Source organism: Gymnodraco acuticeps, unplaced genomic scaffold, assembly GCF_902827175.1.
Source record: "Gymnodraco acuticeps unplaced genomic scaffold, fGymAcu1.1, whole genome shotgun sequence".
In the NCBI taxonomy this organism is placed as follows: Eukaryota; Metazoa; Chordata; class Actinopteri; order Perciformes; family Bathydraconidae; genus Gymnodraco; species Gymnodraco acuticeps.
Genome location: NW_022989762.1, coordinates 432,719 through 456,020, shown reverse-complemented (window position 1 = coordinate 456,020; position 23,302 = coordinate 432,719). Strand labels below are relative to the sequence as shown.

Below are 23,302 nucleotides of genomic sequence, written 5' to 3'. Positions count from 1 at the left end.
CTTTGTTAGTAATTCTATCGCTTGAAGTGGAGTCGAAAGAGGTGAGTTTTCAGTCTGCGCCGGAAGATGTGCAAGCTATCTGCTGTCCTGATGTCAATGGGGAGCTCATTCCACCATTTTGGAGCCAGGACAGCAAACCCACGTGTTTTTGCTGATGAGAACTTGGGTCCCCCTTGCAGCGAGGGTGCAGCGAGCTGTTTGGCTGATGCAGAGCGGAGTGCACGCGCTGGGGTGTACGGTTTAACCATGTCCTGGATGTAGGAAGGGCCAGATCCATTCACAGCATGGTGCATGTGATATTTGAGTGTTTTATTTTTTAATTCATTTGCAAAAATTATTTGAACACTTTTTTCACTTTGTCATTATGGGGTATTGTGTCTAGAATGTTGAGAAAAATAATGAATTTAATCAATTTTGAAATATGGCTGTAACATAACAAAATGTGGAAAAAGTGAAGGGATATGAATACTTTCCGGATGCACTGTTACAAGTAGAAGTTTAGAATTTAAAATGTTTAATCTTAAATCAAATGAAAAAAACATCAGAATATACCTAAAGTGCCAAAAGTAAAAGTATTTATTTTGCATTTCAGAAGGATTTATATAAAATGACTGCTGCAGAATATCCCAACCTATAGCTATGTTAATGTTTATTCATTTTATTTTTATTTTGTAGTACCTCCAGTAAATATACTTTTTACTGTCTCTCACACTGATCTAAACATTTAAGTCCAGAACAGGAGAAAACATTTATTTTCTTATTCTTCGTATTCTCTTCCGCCATATTTGTGTGCCTTTTTAAGTAGTAGTTCACAGTGAGTGTAGAACAAAGTGTTGTAAAGCCCAGCCCTGGGTGGTAAAAGGTACATCTGGAGAAGAAACACTGCCCTGTTTGAACGTGCTCCCATCCATAAAGAACATTCATGTCCCTTTGAATAAAACTCCTGTGTGGACTCTGCTCTCACACTGCACACTGAGCACATGTTTTAGTCATCCAGCTCAGGTCACATGATGCTTCTGAAGACAGCTGTCAGCGGAGGGGCATGGGGATCTGTCCTACAGGGGAGAGACCTGACAGGAGTCCTGGTGACACACACATGCATCATATGGAAAACATACAAACTTGTGACTTTTGCTCTGGAGACTTCATGAATCACTCTCATGTGTGCATGTGATGAGGTCATCTGCTGCTGGTTCACTGGAGTGAATAAGAAATGGACATTTTGACCAGTGGTGTAATGTATTAAAGTACATTTACTCAAGTACTGATTTTGAGGTACTTGTGCTTTACTTGAGTATTTCCATGTTACATACTTTTTACTCCACTACATTCTCGAAGCACTTTGTACTCAAATACATGTATTCAACAAAAGCAGTAACTCTACAGATTCAGACTATAAGCTAATATGAAATATACATTAACAAATACATAAAATATATGATATATAATAATGGTTAAGATATCCAACATATATTATATTAAGTTATTAAATGAGCTCCAGCTGTGATGAACACATGAATGTATCAATAATAATCCATTTCATATGATTCTGAACTGGGTCGTTATGCTACAATTTATTCTTTTGGTACTTTATTTGAATGCTGTTACTTAAGTAAGATTTAGTATGCCGGAGTTTTACTTGTAACAGAGTTGTTTTACACTAGTATTTCTACGTTTCCCACAATGTTTCCGAACTCTTTAGTGAAGTCCTTGTTTTGTGCCCTGTGTGTGTGTGTGTGTGTGTGTGTGTGTCAGGTACTCTGAGTGTGTTGGTGTCCTTTGCCTTCATCTTCAACCAGTGTCTGGGCTGTGGCCCCCAGACCCCCCAGTGGGCCAGTCTGACCTTCTTCCTCCCCTTCATCATCGTCTTTTCAGTTTGGCTGGGCCGCTACCCAGATCTCTCACCTGTCACTCATCCCAGAGCTGGTTCAGCTGTGAGCACGCTAAGTGGAGCTCACGGCATACAGGTGGACACACCACACACACACACACACACACACATACATACAGAGGTGTAAATACATTTACTGAAGTACAATTTATTATTTCAATTTGTTGCTACTTATTTCTTCTACCCCACTACAATTCAGAGGTCAATTGTGTACTTTTACTCCACTACATGTATTAATACCATATACTTTTGCACTAAAACAAAGGGAAGGAGTTGTTGTTATTTATAGGTTATTATGCTATGATTTTACTGTTTGGGCCCCACTTGAGATCAGGTGTGTGTTGTGTGTGCTAGCATTACTATACTTGTGGGGACCTATGACCTAAATCTGTCTACACAGTCACGTGTGGGGGACTCGCCTCCCTTATGGGGACAAATTGGAGGTCCCCATGAGGGGAATCATTCATTTTAGGGTGAAGACTTGGTTAGGTTTAGGGTTAGGGTAAGGTTAAGGGTTAGGGTTAGGCATGTGTTGGTTATGGTTATGGTTAGGATAAGTCTCCAGGAAATGCATGTAAGTCAATGTAAAGTCCCCTGAAGTGATGTATACATGGTGTGTGTGTGTGTGTGTGTGTGTGTGTGTGTGTGTGTGTGTGTGTGTGTGTGTGTGTGTGTGTGTGTGTGTGTGTAGGTATGCATTCACAGTGATAGCCAACATCACAGTGTATGCAGTGGCGTACCTGCTGTTCCACGTGCAGGCGGGGGGGAGGATGAAGACGCTCTGGGACCCGTAGATATTCCCGTCTTCAGGGTGAGGACCACTTCTAATTATACTGACTTTACAGTTACAGAGTGTGGTGGGGGTTCTGAAAATCCCCACTAGTCATTAAAATACCATGACACACACAAAAGGCCCAGTTTCCCTCGCTGCAGAGCTGGGATCAGTAGATTGTTGCTGGAGCAGCAGCCAGTATTGGAAAGTAACCAAGTACATTTATTCAAGAACTATACTTACAAGTATAATTTTGAGGGTACTTCAACTTAACTTGATTATAGAAGCCAATATTGTACAACACATTAAGTTGACGAAACACTCGAGTCAAATGTAATTAAAGTCAGATCCACTTGTGTCTTAGACGGGGCCGTGATATCATAACCTGTTAATGTACGCATTCAAACACTGTTTCTGTTACCAGCTGTATTCCACCTTGCAGGTGCAGCTACTGTATGTGGCTTTTATCCTGGATAAAGTGTTTAAGTCATGGATGTTTAAAGTTTAACTTCTTCATATGTCTAATATTAAAGTTGACTTTTCATTCAGGAAGTATGACGCTGCGCTGTCAGTACGCTTCTCCATGTTTGTAATTGGTCAAATGTTGCTAACTCCGCCCCTTTCAATGTGAACGCGCACTCAGCCGGACAGAGAAACCCTGGCTTGAGTTACCGAGTTGATAACCAGCATCGTAGGACCGCTTAGCGAGAGCGCGTTTGTTTTGGGTTAGTTAAGATAACTCAAACATATCCAGGGTCTGTTGAACTGGCTTCGTGGTGCAGGCCTCTGGTTGGATCTCCACTTCCTCTCACCATTATGAGAAACAATATGAGACGGTTTTGGAAACCAAAGCCCCCGCTATAACTCTGGTGCTATATTCACCCTCTGCCAGTCATTGTCCTCCCACTGTTCTGTGCAATAGAGTGGTAGTATGTTTTGAATCCCTCTCCCACAGAGGAAGTGAAACAGACAGATGTCATCACAAACCTTCCTGTCCTGTGTGATTTCAGAACCTGGCGCTGATAGTGCTGGGCATCGGGGCGCTCTTCTCCCTCTTCTTCCACCTGGGAATCAAAGAGAAGAGCTCTGGAGCAGCAGGCAAGGCGGGAGGAGAGGAGGGGAGGAAGAGGGTAGAGGAGGAGGAAGAGGAGGAGGAGGGGGAGCGCAGACCCCTGCTCCCTGCTCCCCCCTCGTCCCTGCTGCAGTGGAAGTGTTGGCTGCAGCAGCCTTCTTTTTACCAGGTGGGAACATCTGGACCTGGAGCAGCTGTTCTGTGTTTGGACTGACAGAAAGATGTTTTTAGATCATTATAGCTATGAAGACACAAACTCTAAAGCAAGAACCCTGCAGGTACATTTCCATCTGTAAACCCAACCAGATGAAGTGCTACTGCTTTACTTCCAGCCAAATACAGAAGAGATCATTATTTGGAATCAAAGATTCAGTTCCAACACATTGGAGAGCAGGTTCCAGTCTGCAGGATGTGTAGACCCTCCGTTGATATCCATGGGGAGCTGGTTCCACCATGATGGGGCCAGGATAGCAAACAATAACTAGCAGTGTTTTATTTCAGCAGCGTGTTGCTTTGTTTAGTCCCAGGCTGTGTGACAGCTGTCCCTGTCTCTCTGCAGGTGGCCTTACTCTACATGTCTACCAGGTTAATAGTCAATCTGTCTCAGACATACATCTCCATGTATCTCATCAACACTCTGGGGCTGCCCAAGGTAAACACAAAGTCACCCCAATCATCCTTTTTATAAATATATATCAATATATTCCAGTTCATTGTGATGCTAATGCTAACGTGGAGCAGCCGCTCACTGTTTCTCATCTCTTTTTGTTCCTCCCACCAACAGAAGTTCATCGCCACCATCCCGTTAGTGATGTTCCTGAGTGGCTTCCTGTCCTCCTTCATCATGAAGCCTGTCAGTAAACTCATTGGCAAATCTGTAAGTAAGACTGGCTACACACTTTCTTTTAATATCATTTACTTTTTTCACAGACATGTTTTTTCCCATGAAACAAAACGAAAATGTATTCTGATTATATACTTTCACCTTTAATCTAGAATTTCTGAATTACTGCAACAATCAGGACTATAAAGAAATATGTTGTCCACTCCATTTACTTCCTTCAGTATTGAATAGTGAACAACACTCACTAAATATCTGTACAGATAATGCGCTGCGTTCAGAGCTTTAGATAAACAGAGCCAGACAAAGAGTTGACTGACAGGTTCTCTGTAGTCAGCAGAGTGCTTCCTCATCAGATCCACACTATCACTGAGGGATACGTAAACAAACCGCTGATCCATCTCACCTGTCACACGGTGTGTCTCTCTCCTGATTGGTCCAGCTCACCTACTTCCTAGGCCTGCTGCTGATCATGGCCTTCTCCTACTGGGTGCTGCTGGAGGGCCAGATGGGTCAGCAGGTGTACGGGGCCGCGGTGCTGCTGGGGGCGGGGTCCGCCACCATCCTGGTCATATCACTGTCCATGACAGCGGAGCTCATTGGAGGGCAGACGGTACTTTGTGTGTGTGTGTGTGTGTGTGTGTATGTATGTATGTATGTATGTATGTCTGTATGTATGTGTGGAGAGTGAGAGAGTGAGAGACCTTCTACATCAGGGGTGTCAAACTCAATTTCATCACGGGCCACATTCGCATTATGGTTGCACTCAAAGGGCCGGTTGTAACTTTAAGACTACATAAAAATACATAAATATTTAATATATATAAACTAATGTATATATTACATTATTGCCTTTGCATTGGATTATTATCGGATAGGGTAATAACTTCATAATTAACTACTTCTGAAAGCAGAAGTCATATTTCAGATGCATTGTGGGACATGTAGTTTATGGGCAACGTGCTTCTGTAAATCGCCATGTAACAGTATTACAAACATATTATATTCTTTGCAAGCTCTTGTGGGGCCACATGAAATGAAGTCGCGGGCCGGATTTGGCCCCCGGGCCTTGAGTTTGACACCCCTGTTCTACATGATCCACTATCTTCTTCCACCCGCAGCAAAGTGGAGCGTTTGTGTACGGAGCCATGAGCTTCACTGATAAGGTGGCCAATGGAATCGCTGTGATGATCATTCAGGTTCTGCATCCCTGCAGTAAGTACACACACACACACACACACACACACACACACACACACACACACACACACACCACACACACACACACACCACACACACACACACACACACACCACACACACACACACCACACACACACACACACACACACACACCACACACACATTAACACTTCTTATCAGGTGACATAATAAAATGAATAAACCAGAAATACGCTGTATTAAACTTTCTGCTGTAACTCAATCCCCCAAATGTATGGAAGTGCAATATTAAATACCTCACTGCAGTAATGCCATTTACAAAGTGAGTGTAATAAGTCTTAGGTCTAAATGTAACACTCTTGATCAACTATACAACACTACCATGCATATGATGAATTCAAACAGTTATGCAAACAAATAATTAAACAAATTAAATAATATGATGGTATTTGAAATCTTTTAACAGCTGCTCTGCTGATCTCTCGCTCTCTCTCTCTCTCGCTCTCTCTCTCAGTACGGTGGTATGCTGCCCGGACTGTGTGTGGTTCTATCATAACGTCATGGTGATAGTGACGGGGGGCGTGGCCGTCGTCGCCGCTCTGGCGCTCTGCTCCATCCTCATCTGGCCAATCAGGATCCGACCCCGTGAGTCTCTCCACCTCACTGATAGAGAGTGAAATAAGGCTGTGCCCTAACTACTCCTTCCCTCTGTGTGTGTGTAGGTGGTCTGCCAGAGGATGCAGCCATTGTAAACTAGCAGCCCCCCCCACCTCTTTTACGGACAACGTTCACCCTGCGAAACAACAGGACCACTGCAGTCAGCAGGAGGAGCTTCACTTGAAAGACTCTTCTGTAGTTTGCAGGAACATTCAGCCCTTTCTGATGAAGTCAGAGGAGAGCAGGGAAACCAAAGGAACTGAGAAGAAGGGAGACTTTTTTTCAATTTCTCACTCAACCCACATTTATAAACATGATCTTCTAATCTAAGTGAAATCAAAGGTTTATATATAATCAGTACACAACACAGTCAAAGTAATAGAAGTCCCAGATCAGCAGGAAGCAGCGTTTCCTCACATTTAACCGTATAAACTATAAAGCTTACTTTATTTTCACAGAAGCAAACTAACACATAACAGTTGTATTACTTTTGAACTGTGGGGTTGTGAGCACATGGACTTGCTTCACTACAGAGCTGTGAGCAGGAACATGCTTTAAACATGATGAGAAAACAGGGTCTGGTTTTTAGTTCAAGTATTGTTCATTGCATTGGACAACACGGAGCCCGAGAGGAAAGCCTGGCATGCTGGGGATGCTTTAATAAAGGGAACCGCTGCTTCACTAAAAGGTCATCAGAGCTAAAGAAGAGGACGCTAAAGGGAACCAGATCCAGTGTGGTGCGTTCACAGACACTGCACAACAAGCAGGGATCATTTGAACACAGTTCTTTGCAACGCTAGCGAGTTTCTTTTGATGTGACTACATTCTAAACTTCATTCCAAGACTCTACGTGCTAAGGCTTCAGTACACTAGAGAAGGACACATTGATAGAGCACTACATTGAAACAGACTGTCAGCAGGTACAGACGACTCTAAACAGGAAGCTTCCTGAGCATCAGAGAAGTCTCACTCAGAATCACTTTACATACACGACACTGTCAATATGTTTACAGTTTGAGTTGGAATCATCATGGAACAACTCATCATGATAAGATCATATTTCTATTGTAATAATTCCTTTGCATTGTTTTACCCTTTATAATCGCAAACCTAAAGGAACATATATAAGGGATATTTTTATAATCACAGATGAACTTGAAAATCAGAATTGTATTACATTTGAATGAATGTGAAAGGGATCAAGTGATATTTACTAGGTGAATGCCACTAAGGGATTTACACTGGTGATGTTCAGAACAGAGACTTCTGTGCTGCTGTTGTTTTAGAAAGAGACACGGATTAAACATTTGTATGCTGTGCAACTGGAAATGTGTGTGTTTGCCTTCAGTCATTCTCTGCCTTATAGGGGGGGGGGGGGGGGGGGGGGGTCCCTCTCCTGTAGTGTGTTATAGGTTTTAGTGCATGTTAATGGTCTGCAAAGGCTCAAATCCCTTCGTCCCCTCCAGAGGGACTTTCTCCCCCCCACCCCCTAACACTAAATACTGATATACACCTGAACATGATTCAACCAAGCAAAGACAATCATTCCTATCTGGAGTACATGCACTTCTCAGATCTGTGATGTCTTCGTCTAACACTGATTGTGACTGCTGGTGGGAAATAACAGGAAGCAGCTTTTTATTAAACATTGTCTTATTTATTTTTGTAAATAAACAAAACACATAATTTGAGCAGACCCTCTGCTCTTAAGGCATCAACATTATACTTTAGACTTCCACAGATTCAAGCCTTTAATACTGAACCTCAGATCAGAGGTGGACTCTTATTGGAGCAGGCAGTAATGGGAAGTAACTAAGTACATATATTCAAGAACTATACTTAAGAATCATTTTGACGTGCTTCAACTTTACAATATTGTACATTTATTTGACAACATTAGTTAGTTTGCTCGTCCCTATTATTCATACTAAATATAAATCAACTAATAAATGATGATCTGCTTAGCAACATAACAAGTCAATAAAGTTAGCTCCTACCTTTACAGCCGCAAAATGAAAAGGGTGGACACATTCATTGATCACTAATGATCCAGTCCAGTGTTCAATACATGGATTTACTGCTAAATGAGCACCTTTTGTTTTGGTGCTTCAAACATATCGATGCTTTTGGTACTTCAAACATATCGATGCTTTTGGTACTTCAAACATATCGATGCTTTTGGTACTTCAAACATATCGATGCTTTTGGTACTTCAAACATATCGATGCTTTTGGTGCTTCAAACATATCGATGCTTTTGGTACTTCAAACATATCGATGCTTTTGGTACTTCAAACATATCGATGCTTTTGGTACTTCAAACATATCGATGCTTTTGGTACTTCAAACATATCGATGCTTTTGGTACTTCAAACATATCGATGCTTTTGGTGCTTCAAACATATCGATGCTTTTGGTACTTCAAACATATCGATGCTTTTGGTACTTCAAACATATCGATGCTTTTGGTACTTCAAACATATCGATGCTTTTGGTACTTCAAACATATCGATGCTTTTGGTACTTCAAACATATCGATGCTTTTGGTACTTCAAACATATCGATGCTTTTGGTACTTCAAACATATCGATGCTTTTGGTACTTCAAACATATCGATGCTTTTGGTACTTCAAACATATCGATGCTTTTGGTACTTCAAACATATCGATGCTTTTGGTACTTCAAACATATCGATGCTTTTGGTACTTCAAACATATCGATGCTTTTGGTACTTCTTTTAAGTAAAAAACAAAAATCCAGGAATTGTAGAAGATCATTTCTACACCGTGATATTAGTAACTTTACTTTAGTAAAAGATCTGAAGTTTTCTCCCGCCTATGGAGGCAGCGGTCTGTCAGCACAGTCCATCATGTTGCTGCATAAATTAAAGAGTCTCTGCTGAGCTGCTCTGCTGCGTTCAGGGCGCGCTCGCTGGCGTTCAGGGCGCGCTCGCTGGCGTTCAGGGCGCGCTGGCGTTCATCTTCTCCTGGCAGCTGTCCCACAGCTGCAGCAGCCGATTGTCTTTGTTGGCGCAGAAGTCGGTGAAGTCTCGCAGCAGCCGGTCGGCCAGCCTCTCGTCCCCCAGCACCCCCGTCCTCCAGGCCTTAGTCAGCATGGTGTTGTAGGCCCAGTAGTAGCCCACCCGCTCCTCGCTGCCGTACGGCCCCTGGCTGTTGGAGCTGTTGGAGTTCCTGCGCCGCCGCTGCTGCCCGCTGGAGAACTTCCTCCTGGAGTAGGGCAGCTGCAGGAACACGGTGCCTGGCAGACAGGAGGCAGGTGGGATGTAAGTACATGTACTTAAGTTCTGTTCCTAAGTAAGGTACTTGGGCTGTCCGCTGACTAGTAGACCCCTCTACCCCCCCCCCCCCCCCCCCCCCCTTTTCAACTCTAAATCTCCAACTTTATACTTTTACTCCACTACATTTTGTTGGCTAATGTTTTACTTTTGACTCCACTATTGCACATTGTACACATTTAGTTACAGATTTCACTTATGACATCATATAAATTGACACACGTTACATTACATGATTAAAGGTTGAGCTACCCAGTAATTGAAATAAACCCCACATTTATCAAGTGCAACATCCAAGTGCACCAATCATTTTAATACAAAAATATATGGTGCTTAAATGGTCCATTCTGCAATTCTGCACTTTTGGTTCTTAAAGTATTTTTTGACACTAATAGATTTTTACTTTTACTTCTTCAATCACTGTTAAATCCTGTGGGTTTCCAGGAATAGTGTGTGTGTGTGTGTGTGTGTGTGTGTGTGTGTGTGTGTGTGTGTGTGTGTGTGACTAACCTGTGACGTGGACATACTGGGGCTTGTTCTCAGACGGGAAGTTGAAGGCAGAAGCTGAAACCTTGTCGTGCAAGAAGCCGAATCTGTGAGAGGAAGAAGCACAACATGTCGCTCAGAAACACAGAAATTATATTTGGTCTTGGAAGTTTTCAGATGCTTTACTTGAGTAAAAGTACCAATACATTCATGTCTGCGAAGTTTTTTTTTTCAAAATACCAAACAGATCATGCATTTTAGCCATGCCTCATTTCGCTCTATTTGCTCTATTTTAGCCCTGTTTTTGCAGGGGCTTCTTCGCTGCTTTTGTGGCAGACTACAGCGCCACCTACAGGCCTGGCATATGTACTACAGCGTCTCCAGCGCTTTCAAACGGCAATGGCTGTGTCAAATAGCTGTCTCCTCCTGATAGGTGGAGAGTTGCCCATATAGGCGGAGCTCCTCGTTTCTGACGTCAGATAATTTTCAAATCTGGATCAGTCTGTATCAGATCCGTTGCAGCCCTGTTTTCAGAGATTTGGGTATGGAGGAAAAGAGAGAGGGTTGTGTTTTCTGATACTTGGTGAGTTCCCTGACACACCGGGGACACATATTCATGTATAAAAGATGTACAAAGGTGCATTTTGCATGATAGGTCCCCTTTAAAGTAAGAAAAGTGAGAGAACTCCAACCAGAGCTTAGGAATACTCTGTTACAGTAAAAGTCCTTCAATCAAAATAAAAAAAGTTAAAGCCTTTTATTGTCAATGTACAACAAAGTGTGCAATAACATACATAACATTAATCACACGGCAGTAGGACAATAACATACACAATCATACAGGGGGAATAGATAGTTCAAAATGTTGATATAAAAATTATTTTTAATTTTTAAAGTGCATTTAAAATGTATATGAGGTGTATATGTGTGGAGATGGTTACGGTTACTGCATTAAGTGTGGTGGTTAAGCAGTTTTTGAGTGTTTGTCAGTGACTTGAAGCTCCTGTCTCTCCTCCCAGAAGGCAGGAGAGAGAACAGTCTGTGACCTGGGTGAGAGCTGTGCTTTAGTATTTGATTTGCTCTGCTGAGGCAGCGGGAGGTGGAGATGTGTTCCAGAGAGGGCAGGGGGCAGCCGATGGTTTTCTCTGCCATCCTGATCACTCTCTGCAGGGCTTTCTTGTCCTCAGCTGAGCATCCTGCATACCACCCCGAGATGGAGTATGACAGCACGCTCTCCATGGTCGCCCGGTAGAAGGACACCAGCAGCTTCTTGTTCAGTCGGTTTCTCCGAAGCACCCTCGGGAAGTGTAGTCGCTGCTGGGCCTTCTTAACTGCTGCAGTGGTGTGTGCTGTCCAGCTGAGGCTCTCCGATATCTGTACCCCCAGGAACTTAAAGGTGGAGACCCTCTCCACTCTCTCTCCATTGAGGTGAAGGGGGGCGGGTTCTGGATGGTGCTTTCTGAAGTCTATGATGATTTCTTTTGTTTTGCTTGTGTTCAGAGACAGGTTGTTTGCTGAACACCACACAGACAGCTTCAGGATCTCGTCTCTGTATGACGACTCGTCGTCTCCCTTATATATTTGGCCGACCACAGTGGTGTCATCTGCACATTTTATAATGGAGTTTGGAGGGGTGAATGGGAGAGCAGTCGTGTGTGTAGAGAGTGTAGAGTAGAGGGCTCAGCACGCAGCCCTGCAGGGAGCCAGTGCTGAGGGTGCGGGTGGAGGAGCAATAAGGGCCTATTTTCACTGTCTGAGGACGGTCTGTAAGGAACTTGTTTACCAGACGGCAGGCGCATATGATGGAGGGGAAACCTAGGCTTGATAGTTTTTCGACTAGTATGTCAGGTATGATGGTGTTAAAAGCTAAAATCGACAAACAGCATCCTGATAAAGCTGCCTGGGACTTCTAGGTGGCTCACAGCTGTGTGAAGGACCGTGGCGATGGCATCATCTGTGGATCTGTTGGCTCTATAGGCGAACTGATGAGGGTCGAGGGAGGGTGGGAGGCTGGCTTTGATGTAGTTGGCTATCAGTCTTTCGAAACATTTCATCACCGCCGATGTTAGGCTATGGGCCTGTAGTCGTTGAGCTCTCTGACTGGTGTCTTTTTGGGGACAGGAATGATGGTAGCCGTCTTCACACAGGATTGAATGCAAGCTTGTGACAGGGACAGGCTGAATATCCTGGTCAGGGCCCCTGAAAGATGGTCAGCATAAGCTTTTAGTACTTTGCCGAGTACTCCATCGGGTCCTGCAGCTTTTCCAGGATTCACAGACCTCAGTGTCTGCTTCATCTTTGAGAGTGGGAGGTGGTATGGAGCTGGTAGTTGGCAGGGACAGGGGCAGGGTAGAAAAGTGGGGGGGTCTGCTAGCCTCAAAGCGGGCAAAGAAGTGGTTTAGTTCCTCTGCAAGGTGGGCGTCAGCTCTAGTAGTGTCAGATGCTTTGCCCTTATAGTTGGTTAGCTGGTGAAGGCCCTGCCAAACGCACCGTGTGTTGTTATGAGCGAGATTCTCCTGCACTTTTCCCTTGTAGTCCTCCTTTGCAGCCTTGATGCCTCTCCTCAGATTCGCCCTTGCCAAGCTGTACTGGGCTGCGTCCCCCGACGTGAAGGCTGTTTCACGGGAACTCAGGAGAGACCGCACCGCTCTTGTCATCCATGGTTTTTGGTTTGGGTAGACCCGAATGCGTTTTTCCACAGTTACAGTGTCTGTGCAGAACTTGATGTAGGATAAGACAGCCTCTGTGTGTTCCTCCAAATCTGTCTGTTCAAATATGTCCCACGCTGTCTGTTCGAAGCAGTCTTGCAGTTGTGAGAGTGCCCCCTCGGGTAAAATGTTACTCAAGTAAAAGTAGAAAAGTATCAGCATTCAAATATAGGTAAAGTAGCGACAGTAAAAGCAGTCATTGTGCAGATTGGTCCATTTCAGAATAATATATATGATATGTTTTATAATGATTGATCATCAAAGTGTTCTCAAACGTGGTAGGCACGCGCTTGAACTGCGAGCGCCGGAGCCTTGCAGCGGCGAAACTGTTGCGCGCTTAATTGCGCCGCATTTGCGGTTCAGATGAGGCCCCCTCCGCAAGATGAGGCCCCCTCCGCGAGGTGAGGCCCCCTCCACGAGGTGAGGCCCCCTCCGCTAGGTGAGGCCCCCTCCGCGAGGTCCCCTCCGCGAGATGAGGCCCCCTCCGCTAGGTGAGGCCCCCTCCACGAGGTGAGGCCCCCTCCGCTAGGTGAGGCCCCCTCCGCGAGGTCCCCTCCGCGAGGTGAGGCCCCCTCCGCGAGGTGAGGCCCCCTCCGCGAGGTGAGGCCCCCTCCGCTAGGTGAGGCCCCCTCCGCTAGGTGAAGCCCCCTCCGCTAGGCGAGGCCCCCTCCGCTAGGCGAGGCCCCCTCCGCTAGGCGAGGCCCCCTCCGCGAGGCGAAGCCCCCTCCGCGAGGCCCCCTCCGCGAGGCGAGGCCCCACGCAGTCTGCGTGCTCTGCGTGTAGGGAGGGGCGTGCCTGCACATACACATAAATGACGATTAAAGACACAAAGCCTCCACCTGTACAGGATGGCCTCCTGGAACAGCTGCATCCTGTCCCAGTACGTCTCCGGTTCAAAGCCTGAGAGAGGAATTAAAGCAGATGTGGTGACTGAGCTCCTGAACGCATCACACACACACACATGAGCACACACTCGTCAGTCTGACCTTCAAACAGGTTGTCGTTGGGGTTCTTCAGCAGACAGTGGATGTTCAGAGGGATGAAGAGCTGGGCCCTCAGAGGGTCCCCGTACAGGTAGGAGGTCAGAGCGAAGGGGACCTCCAGCACGGGGACCAGCAGGAAGCCGCAGGACGCCGCTTTCCTGTGCCAGCCTTGAACCTGACGGAGAAGACATGATTCAAATGAGTTTACTGTTGAACCGGAGCTCTGTGTAGATCTGGCCCTTCCTTTTTAAAGTTCTCTAGGAGACCCCAGCCACACAGCAGTGATTCTTATTCTGTTCACAAAATATACAAATCCTCCCTTAAACGTTGACACTGCAGGACTGAGCGGTTCTTCTTCTCTACATTCAGACTGATTTACTAAGAGGAGGCAACCCCTGGTTTGTTAAGCTAATATAGAAGTAACCATCTTTAGTGCGTCTCTTTTTGATAAATATTTAATAGATATCAATCAAATCGAGTGAAGACACTGTGAAAGCAAGTTTGACAAGGGCCTTCTTTAACTTGTTGGAGGTTGGTAAAGGGTTTAACACCCTTCTCTTCTTGATTTCTCACATACTTGAATAAAATAATACATTTTTCATTTCCTCAATATTTCCTCTATCACACCCTTTATATAAACACTCTATGGTTACCACACAATCAAAGTATTTCTAGTTAAAAAGTTGTATAAAGACTTTTTATTTTGTTTCTAGCGAAAGCTGTGCAGATTTGTATCCTAATGTGAGTTCTATGGTGGTGCAGGAATAAGTCCTCTAACCTGGAAATGAGTTAGCATTTTAGCCCTTTCGTTTCTTTTGAATTTGTTTTTGGTTGTTAGCCTGAAATAAGGTCTGTGGTAAACATAAACTGAAGAGATTTTCACCATTTTTTTATGACATCAAATATGTCAGAGTGTCTTTAAAACAGTGGTTGCTAACAATTTACTAAATGAGACGACTCAACGTCATCACAGAAAACATTAGCCGCCTTTAGCTTAGCGCTGGTGATGTGCAGCCGTGCTACCGTGATGTCGTTTTTTCTATAGCCTAACGTTTGGTGTTACCATCTCAAAGAGCACTGCGGCAGTGACAGCCATCCAGTGAAGCTTGATCTCGAAGGCAGCGTTGAGGGAGAAGTTTCCATGGTAATAACAGCTGCACCACTCTGTGCGGTCGCTGCGGTTGTTCACGTCCACATCCAGAGAGACAGTCTTCTGCTCCGGGACCGTGGCAGCTGGGGGAGGGAGGGAGGGATTGAGGGGGGAGGGGGGAAGACAGGAGGCAAAGGAAACAAAAGACGGGGAGATGGACGGCATGATATGCAGGCAGGAGGAGGCGCGGTAAGCATGGATAAGAGAAAGTTAAACCAGCATCAATGTCGCCATTATCCCAGCTGTAGGAGAGGTTTCATGGTGTCATAAAGAGCAGTTCAAACCCAGCTCTGAATGAAGCTGGAGTCTACTGCAGGGTGTCAAACATACGGAGGACTTGAAACACTTTAACTGCAATTTTCAAAACTTCAATCTATCCATCCATCCGTCCGTCCGTCCGTGTCGATCTATCTGGCCCCTGGACTAAAATGAGTTTGACAGCCCTGCTCAAATGAATGATGTCAGCATCTTATTAGGACTATTCCAGGAAACCAGTCCAAGGTGTAAGATAACAAACTGAGAAAGCATTTATCTTGCAGAGTTGTCGCTTTAAAGATGTAAATATGCTGCGTGCAGAGTGAAAATAAAGCTCTGAAAGGGAGAGAAGAATGGAGCAGAAGCTGGAGCTCTGTCACAGCGTGCCGTGTTGCTGTGACAGAGCTTTCTGCTGCAGAGCGACAGGTGAGGACTCACACACCACAGCACTACTGAACCACAGCCACTAACACCACAGCATGCTCTGATTGGGTGGTGGAATCATTGTGATGTAGCCACTTCATGACGGATCAAACTACAGCTACAGACACTCGTCATGCACTAGTGAGAACACACCAGCAGATCTACATCACTGTCTGAGAGAGGAGTCCAGTGTCCACACACACACATGAAGATGATGATGATGTCAGGAGACGTTACATGGAAGCAGTTATGTGGCCATGGGAGGAATCAGGGACGTGCACAGGTACGGACTAATGTTGCCCGGGCAACGGCCCGTTTGGCCTTTGTGGCTGACCTGCCCCTCTGGAGAGAGCGAGAGTTTGTTTTTCTTTTCTCTGTTGTGGCAGAATCAACATGATAAACCCACAATTAGTATTGTAGCGTCTCGCTACGGGAAACACACTTTGTCAGCGCTGTCATCTGCCGGTGCGTTAAGATCACCTCAGTGTCGGATTTTGGAAACTTGATTTTGAGTTGTCTCATGGCAGTTGGGTATAAGGGACAAACCAGGGGACTTTACTTCCTCTTGATACCGTCGGTTATTTACAAAAAAACACCTAAATATAGCCTTTGTTATTGTGCTTCTGTGTTTCTGTGTCTTTTCATCTGTAAACTCCCTCAACGGGGCCGCTCGCTCTCTTTTCTTGATCGCCCTCTCACGGGTGAACAGTTCACTCTCCCGCTTCATTGTAGGATTTCTGCCATGTCTCTACCACTTTAGTTTGACCATCTCTGTTATTAAGTTATGGAATACTAAATAAATAAGTAATTAGAGACCTTATCATCACTGCGCTCATAAAGAATGATAAGAATAAGAATAATGCGTATTGAACGGGTTTCATTAATTAGTGAGTTTATTTAAGGTAATTAGTTAAAGGCTCTATTTTATCAGTATGGCTGCACAGCAGTTACAATGGTCAAACTACATTAGAACAGAATTGTCCCCATTTTGTCTTTAATAGTTACTAACATTAGATATTTTAATGAGATATGGACCGCAAAACAAAATTTTTCCCTGGTTTTCATTTTTAAAATCAAGTTACCGAATGCAAGTAGTCGCCTTCGCTTATTTTGTTATGAGATGTGAATTACTGTTCAATTTAGTTGATGTAATAATCGTTTGGTTTCTTTTACATTAAAAACAAGTTACAATTTTCAAAAGGTCTTGTGTTTTTTATCGGGGGGAGGCCCTTTTTCCCGTTTAGAGCAATAGCCCCACCAAACGTCTGTGCACGTCCCTGGGAGGAATCCCACTGTGTTTTTGGAAAATTATGAATTTTTCGTAAACACGGAATGTGGTTTATGTGGTTGCATAAATGTGCTGCTCATTATTTTTGGTTTATAAAATCGTTTTTATACTAAGAATTTATATGTGTTTATTGAGAGGATTTAAATAGAAAAACCCACTATATTATTTTCTTTCCTCCATTATTGTCTTTGAACTTTAACATTTGTAATTTGAGATAACTTTGATGGACTAAGGCAGCATATTTCTTGTTTAGGAGGCAGCAAACAGGACTCAAAACAACATTTCCAATTTGGGACATTTTGGGATCAATATCATATTTCTAATCCAATCTAACCAGACACTAGTTGTTGTGTACATGTACAAATACATTTGAAATGGAGAGTGGTGGATATGTAAATTAACTGCTCATCATAGCTACACTTATTTTCATTTAACATTTTCAAATATTGTTGTCCACCTGGATGGGTACTTTGTTTAAAGCTTTTCCTCTTCACTTTTGCTGTAACAGTGTATATTTCCTTTTTGACTACTTAACCAAAAGCAGAGAGCAGCAGGTCGATGAGGATGGATGGTGTTTGGAGGCTAGAGGCTTCACTTGAAGGAGCCTAACCTCCTGCTGCATGTGGATCTGTTCTGATATAATGTTCATAGAAATAATCGGCAGCAGAACAGGCTTTCTGGATTTCTGTTTATATTTAACGTCCGTATGATAACGCCTGACCAAGTTCCCCCTCTGCGCTGTGTGACGTGAACACTGGACCCAGCTCTCTGAAGTGAGCTGATCTGCCTCAGATTGGATGCAGGAGCAGACTGAGGCTGCTCTGCAGTGTGTGTGGGGGGGGGGGGGGGTCGGGCTGGGTGTACCTAGCAGTGCGGCGGCCTGGCTGCGTCCTCCAAAGCTGCGGCTGAAGGAGCTGTGCCTACTTGCGTAGGAGGCCGGCCGGCTGGGCAGCCAGGGCAGCAGGAAGGGGGGGAGGTCACAGGGCCGCCACTCCTCCAGCACGAAGGCCACCTCGAACCACTTCCTCTGGAACAGGGCAAAGTCTTCCAGGGCGGCAGCCGACCAGCCTCCAGCGGGGTTGGGGGGCGGCTGGGAGACGGAGCCTGCAGAGGACAGCGTTATGACACAATTATACAAGTATGTGCAGATCTGTATACTGAGATGAAAGCAGAGAGAGCATTTTAAATCCACTCACCATCCTTCTCTCCTACAATCCTGTAGAAATAGAATCCGTAGATGAAGCTGCGCATGGCATCTCCAGAAGCGTGGGACACAACGCCTTCATCCAGCATTTTCTACACAAAGCAAAAACACAGGAACATTCACAGATGAGCACATGCAAAGAAGAGTAACACAACGTTTCCTTAAACAAAAGTTATATTCCATTCCTATTGAACGCCAGAGGCAGTGCTTAACACTCAATGTTATCCATCTCGCGCATGCACAGGTCGAGTATTTAATATCAACAAAGTAACATGTGACCTGGGGTGACGTAGCCCCCTATATCAGCCCACGTCACCATCAGAAATGTCTCTATTATTACCTTGGGAAATAACATAGCCGGTGGCTCTTCGTTGGTAGCCCTGTAACCGTTGTGTTGGAGTCTCGGTTTTGTCCTCTAAGGCAGTGGTTCCCAACCTGGGGGGCACGCCCCCCTTGGGGGGGCACCAAAGATCGCAGGGGGGGGCCTCAGATGATTTGAGGCCAAATATCATATTTAGACTTTTTTTTTTTTACATATAACTGTAACGCAATACATGATTGTCACTAAAAGACTTGTCTCTACATTACAATACAAATATAAAAAATAATTGATTAATTAATTTGAATAACAATTCAAGTTAGTAGCTAATAAAGGCATAAAAAGACAGAAATTTATAATTCTTTCTTTAATAGAAATGTTTCTTCCGCCCGTAAAGTGTCCAAACCAGGCATTTCTGCATAAGCGCATTTTTAAAACATAGTCATTGTCCATGCCGGTTTCAGTTGGATTGTTTGTCACAGTTGCTCTGATCAGATTGGTCTCCTCCATTTTGTAGATTATTTACGACTTTTGAATCCACATAAACACATCGGCAAAATCCGGCTTACTTTGAGCATGTGTTTTAAACAGTTTAATCCCTTTGTGAATTGTTTCCACTTGCGCCGTCCTTTCATTTCTTCATACAGCGGGAATCCAAATGAATTAATCCTGAGTCCAATAATCATCAAAGTCACTCCAATAGTGCTCCTTAATTACGCTTTCATCCTCCTTTAACAAAATACTTCACATTTATCCAGTTTGTGACAGTAGTTGTAGCATTTTTGAGACTTTTACACTTTAATTACCGCTGTTGCGCCCCCCCCCCCCCCTTGTGTGTGTGTGGGGGGGGGGGGGGGACGCAACTTCCAATAGGAGTCTTTTGGGGGGGCTCTTGGGAAAAAAGGTTGGGAACCCCTGCTCTAAGGGCTGCGATTGGTCATAAACGGTTGAACATATTACGCTGACAGACCGGTGTTTTTTTTCGCCAGGGATGTTCGGCAAATTGCGGATGCCGCTAGCATACTTGCCAACCCTCACGATTTTCGCGGGAGACTCCCGATTTCACTGCCCTCTCCCGGTTTCCTCCCGGGGTTATATTTCTCCCGCATTTCTGAAAAAATCAGATTTACTCACGACTGTTTCCACTCGGACTTTAATACAGCTACACCATTGTTTGGTTTCCATGGTAGCGCGTCTCTTTAGTAGCGTGCACAACTGAAAGTCTGAGAGGGTGAGGCAGATAGTCACAGAAAACTGAACAAGAATCGACAACTCGACCCTCTGCTCACTCCTTTCCTGAAAAATACAGGTCCAGCCCACACATATGCTCCATCAAGGATGGTGCTACAGGCCGCAAGGCCTTACAACAACTTACAACTTACACTTACAACAACAATAAGCATGTTAATGTTCATCTACAGCTCCGGCGATCCACTACCCCCCCCCCCCCCTGGTTTTGAAATGCTCCCGATTTCTGAGGTCTCAAGGTTGGCAAGTATGGCGATGTGTCTTCCCGGCTGAGAGGCAAGTATCTCATTATTAAAGTCGTCCTGTTTTCGGGATCCGGTTATCGGCAAGGCTGCGGTGTAATTAGCCGGTGCCTGCCGTTTCTTTATGTTGTTAGCAAATTTAGCTGTTGCTCCCTGGCAATTGTTTTCGTTTGTGAAAGCGTGTTATTTCTTATGCTCCGCTCTAATTGCTCCGCTCTAATCGCTCCTATCGCATCGCTCTAGTCCAGTGGTCGCCAACCAGTCGATCGCGATCGACCAGTCGTCATTGTGTGTCATTCAAGCTCGGCTCTGTGTGTCTGTGGCAATAGCGCATTTAATGTGATGAGAGAGAGAGATTATTTCCACGTTACACCTTCATATGATCATTATAGTTATACAAACAATAAGAGAATAAATGAAAAACAGGTATACTATACTATATGGCAGTAAAACAAGAATACAGTTTAAAAAGGGGAGTGATTTGTAAAATATCCATAAAGAAAAAGAAAATCTGTTTACAGTTCTGTTTCATATGGGTGCTGAGAGAGGTATCCATAGATCTCTTCATGTTGCTCTCAAAGTGCACCAGATTGATGCTTTCAACTTCAATATTTAAAAAATAATCTTCCCGGGGGAGAATCCTCCCGGACCCCTCTAGAGGAGGTGAGGTCCGCTCCCCACTCATAAAAAATAGCACTTTATCCCTGCCTATATGCCGAGAGCTGATTATGGAGCCTTCATTGTAACAGTAATTCAGATGCAATTAGCCTATAAAAGGCCTCAAATTGGAAGCACTGTCTGGGCCGTCTTTTTCACTCAATTCTGCAATAGGTAGATCTTGCCTTTCACCTAGGCCGAGGTCGGTGATCTCGGGCTTAAAAAGGTTGGTGACCACTGCTCTAGTCTATTGGTGCGTTCACACCGGACGCGATGCGAATATTCGCTTCGCTCTAAACGCCCGAGTTTCACCGCGGCTGCCAGCTGTGTTTACTCCTATGGTTTGCTCGCATCATTCAAACAAGACGCGCTGGCTCGGGAGCTACAACTACAACAAAATGAACATATTTTACCGTGATTAAATTGTAATACACGTTTCTAAATGATGCCGACGTAACAACATACTGATACCGGTTAGTAAAAACCATGAATTAATGCTTTGACAAGTCTGCAGACAGACGGCAGGCGAAAAACCTTTTAAAATGCTTGTTTTCTGAATGGAGATTGGGTCGACCAGGCTAAGCTAACGTTGTATATGCTCACTCCACACTCATAACAATGGCCTACAGACATAAATAAACCAGTGACTGTATTCACCATGACACAGACAGTCTGTGGTTTGTTCTTGTTTAACTTTTGTACAGTTTCTGAACAGATATGAGGAGCTGTGATCTCTGTGTGCTAACTGCTAACAGCTAATGGCTGATGTTTTCTGGTTGAACGTCAGTGATGGCAGGCTGAGATCCTCACTGCTGATTGGCTTCCGCGAGAACGCGTCACGTGAATTTGACGCCCGAGTTGAAAAAATGTAACTCTCGCGTTTGACGCGGCCTCCTTCAATTGCCTCAATCGCGTGATTCGCGCCGCGTCCACCGCTTCATGCGCGCCGTCGGAGCGAATTCGCGTCTGATCGCGTCTCTGCATTGACTTTACATGTAATCGCACCGCCCCCAAACATCGCATCGCGTCCGGTCTGAACGCAGCATTAGACTAGAGCGATGCGATAGGAGCGAAGCGAATATTCGCATCGCGTCCGGTGTGAACGCAGCATTAGTGGTGATTAACCATGCTAGAACAAGAAAGCTAAGTGGCAAGGAGGAATACGTTCCTTGTTGAGTTCAAGTCGATGACGATTTCCTTTGCTTGTCAAAACTTGTCATTCCTATGTTGTGATTTGAGCAGGTGCTAAAGCCCTATGCTACATTTTTGTTTTCACTACTGGTGAGTGCTTTCGCTCAGAAGTAAGTAAGTGAAGTAACTTTTCTCTCTGAAGAGAGTAATAATTTAGATAACTATTACACCTAAGAGCCCCGCCAGTGTAACGCCCCAGTAGGGTGTCCACTAAGGGGTAAGGAGAATTACAATAGTTTTATTTTGACTTTTTAAGTGCCAGACTTGAGGAAGAGTCTGCAGAGTAATTTTTCGAGTGAGTGCTAAAATGACAAAATTAGACCTTTTTTTGTCATACATTGTCCTCGAAATTGAGCGCTAACATTAGCAATGTTGACGTGCAGCGGCAGCCGGAGCCGGAGGCTAACGATAGCTCACCTGCCTCACCACCATCATTGCCATCTAGCTCCACAAGTGAAGCTGTATCCGTGGCCGTGGCTGTGTCTGGATTTGGCTGTGCCCGGCGGTGGTCCAACAGTTCCCCCAAGGGCCCCAACCGATAGGGGACTCTATGGCGCTATTGAGACCCCCAACGCCAAGATCAAAAGCTATATTATAGTGACCGGTCTATGCAGGCCTACCGGCCCATTCCCCAGAGACAAACATCAAGGAAACAAGTTTAATCCTCTTCTTAATTTGCTGTGCCGTTGTCAGGCTGTGGTGGTTTGAGGCCAGGACAGGCTGTTGTTGATAGCCTATACATGTGGTGCTTCTGAGTGGTTGTGTATGTCCGTGCGTGTGTGAGTGCATCAGCGTGCGCTTATGTTTTGGGTCGATTGGGGGGGGGCCCAAAACAATATTTGCACCGGGGCCAATCACAACCTTGTTATGCCACTGCCCTCATTCCTCTGTGTTATCCACCTGAGGGAGGGGCTGACTGACAGTAAATGAATGAATTGCAGTTTCATGCCACATGGGCTGAAGGTTGCCCGACTGGCCGAGGTGAAAGACCCACAGGTTGATGGTGAGCTACCCCTGTCTGGAGCAGCTAGGCTTGAGGTAAGGGATGCTCCCCAACAGATACGCGTGTCCCCCCCCTAGAAAAAAGGCCAAGAAGGCTGATAGCTTGGCTGCTAAAGTGGACATATTAGCATCGGAGTTCTCTGAGATTAAGGGCTTGCTCCTTAATTTTCAGAGCTGGGATATCCCGCCGGCTAGAGCTCCTACCCCAGAAGAATGTGATGAGGATGCCCTTCCTGGCTCACTCTTTGGTGGCCCGTTTTCTTAAAAGGTGCCCAGCGACGAAACCCCCTCGGGCTATCAAGGTTCCCTCATGGGACTTGTCAATGGTGCTGGAAGCCCTCCTTTCCCCACCCTTTGAACCCCTGGGGCAGACAGAGCTTAAATGGCTTTCGGCAAAGTTTGCTTTTTTTTTGCGATGGCACCAGCCAAGTGTGTGAG

General features: G+C 45.0%; 2 protein-coding genes across 14 annotated transcripts in view; one reads left to right on the top strand and one right to left on the bottom strand.

The window, feature by feature from the left end:
• The window catches only part of depdc5 (DEP domain containing 5, GATOR1 subcomplex subunit), a 65,831-nt gene that overhangs the window by 535 nt on the left and 41,994 nt on the right, over positions 1-23,302 (bottom strand). For 10 of the 13 annotated variants that reach the window (XM_034215524.1, XM_034215596.1, XM_034215551.1 and 7 more), the window contains 7 exons: positions 18,198-18,297; positions 17,866-18,105; positions 14,949-15,118; positions 13,889-14,060; positions 13,742-13,802; positions 10,219-10,301; positions 8,050-9,671 (listed from right to left, as the gene is read on the bottom strand). In XM_034215524.1, coding sequence (XP_034071415.1) covers positions 9,373-9,671; positions 10,219-10,301; positions 13,742-13,802; positions 13,889-14,060; positions 14,949-15,118; positions 17,866-18,105; positions 18,198-18,297 — 1,125 coding nt within the window. In that variant the 3' untranslated portion in view covers positions 8,050-9,372. Of the gene's footprint in view, positions 1-8,049; positions 9,672-10,218; positions 10,302-13,741; positions 13,803-13,888; positions 14,061-14,948; positions 15,119-17,865; positions 18,106-18,197; positions 18,298-23,302 lie in introns of those variants that run through there. The other 3 variants (XM_034215533.1, XM_034215541.1, XM_034215586.1) reach the window with 3 other exon arrangements.
• LOC117545753 (major facilitator superfamily domain-containing protein 12-like) lies at positions 1,011-7,743 on the top strand. Its single transcript, XM_034215700.1, is given in 11 exon segments — positions 1,011-1,085; positions 1,876-1,934; positions 2,511-2,652; positions 2,655-2,702; positions 3,674-3,904; positions 4,295-4,387; positions 4,520-4,612; positions 5,019-5,189; positions 5,698-5,791; positions 6,272-6,402; positions 6,480-7,743. Coding segments are annotated over 10 exon segments (1,059 nt in total). The 3' UTR covers positions 6,325-6,402; positions 6,480-7,743.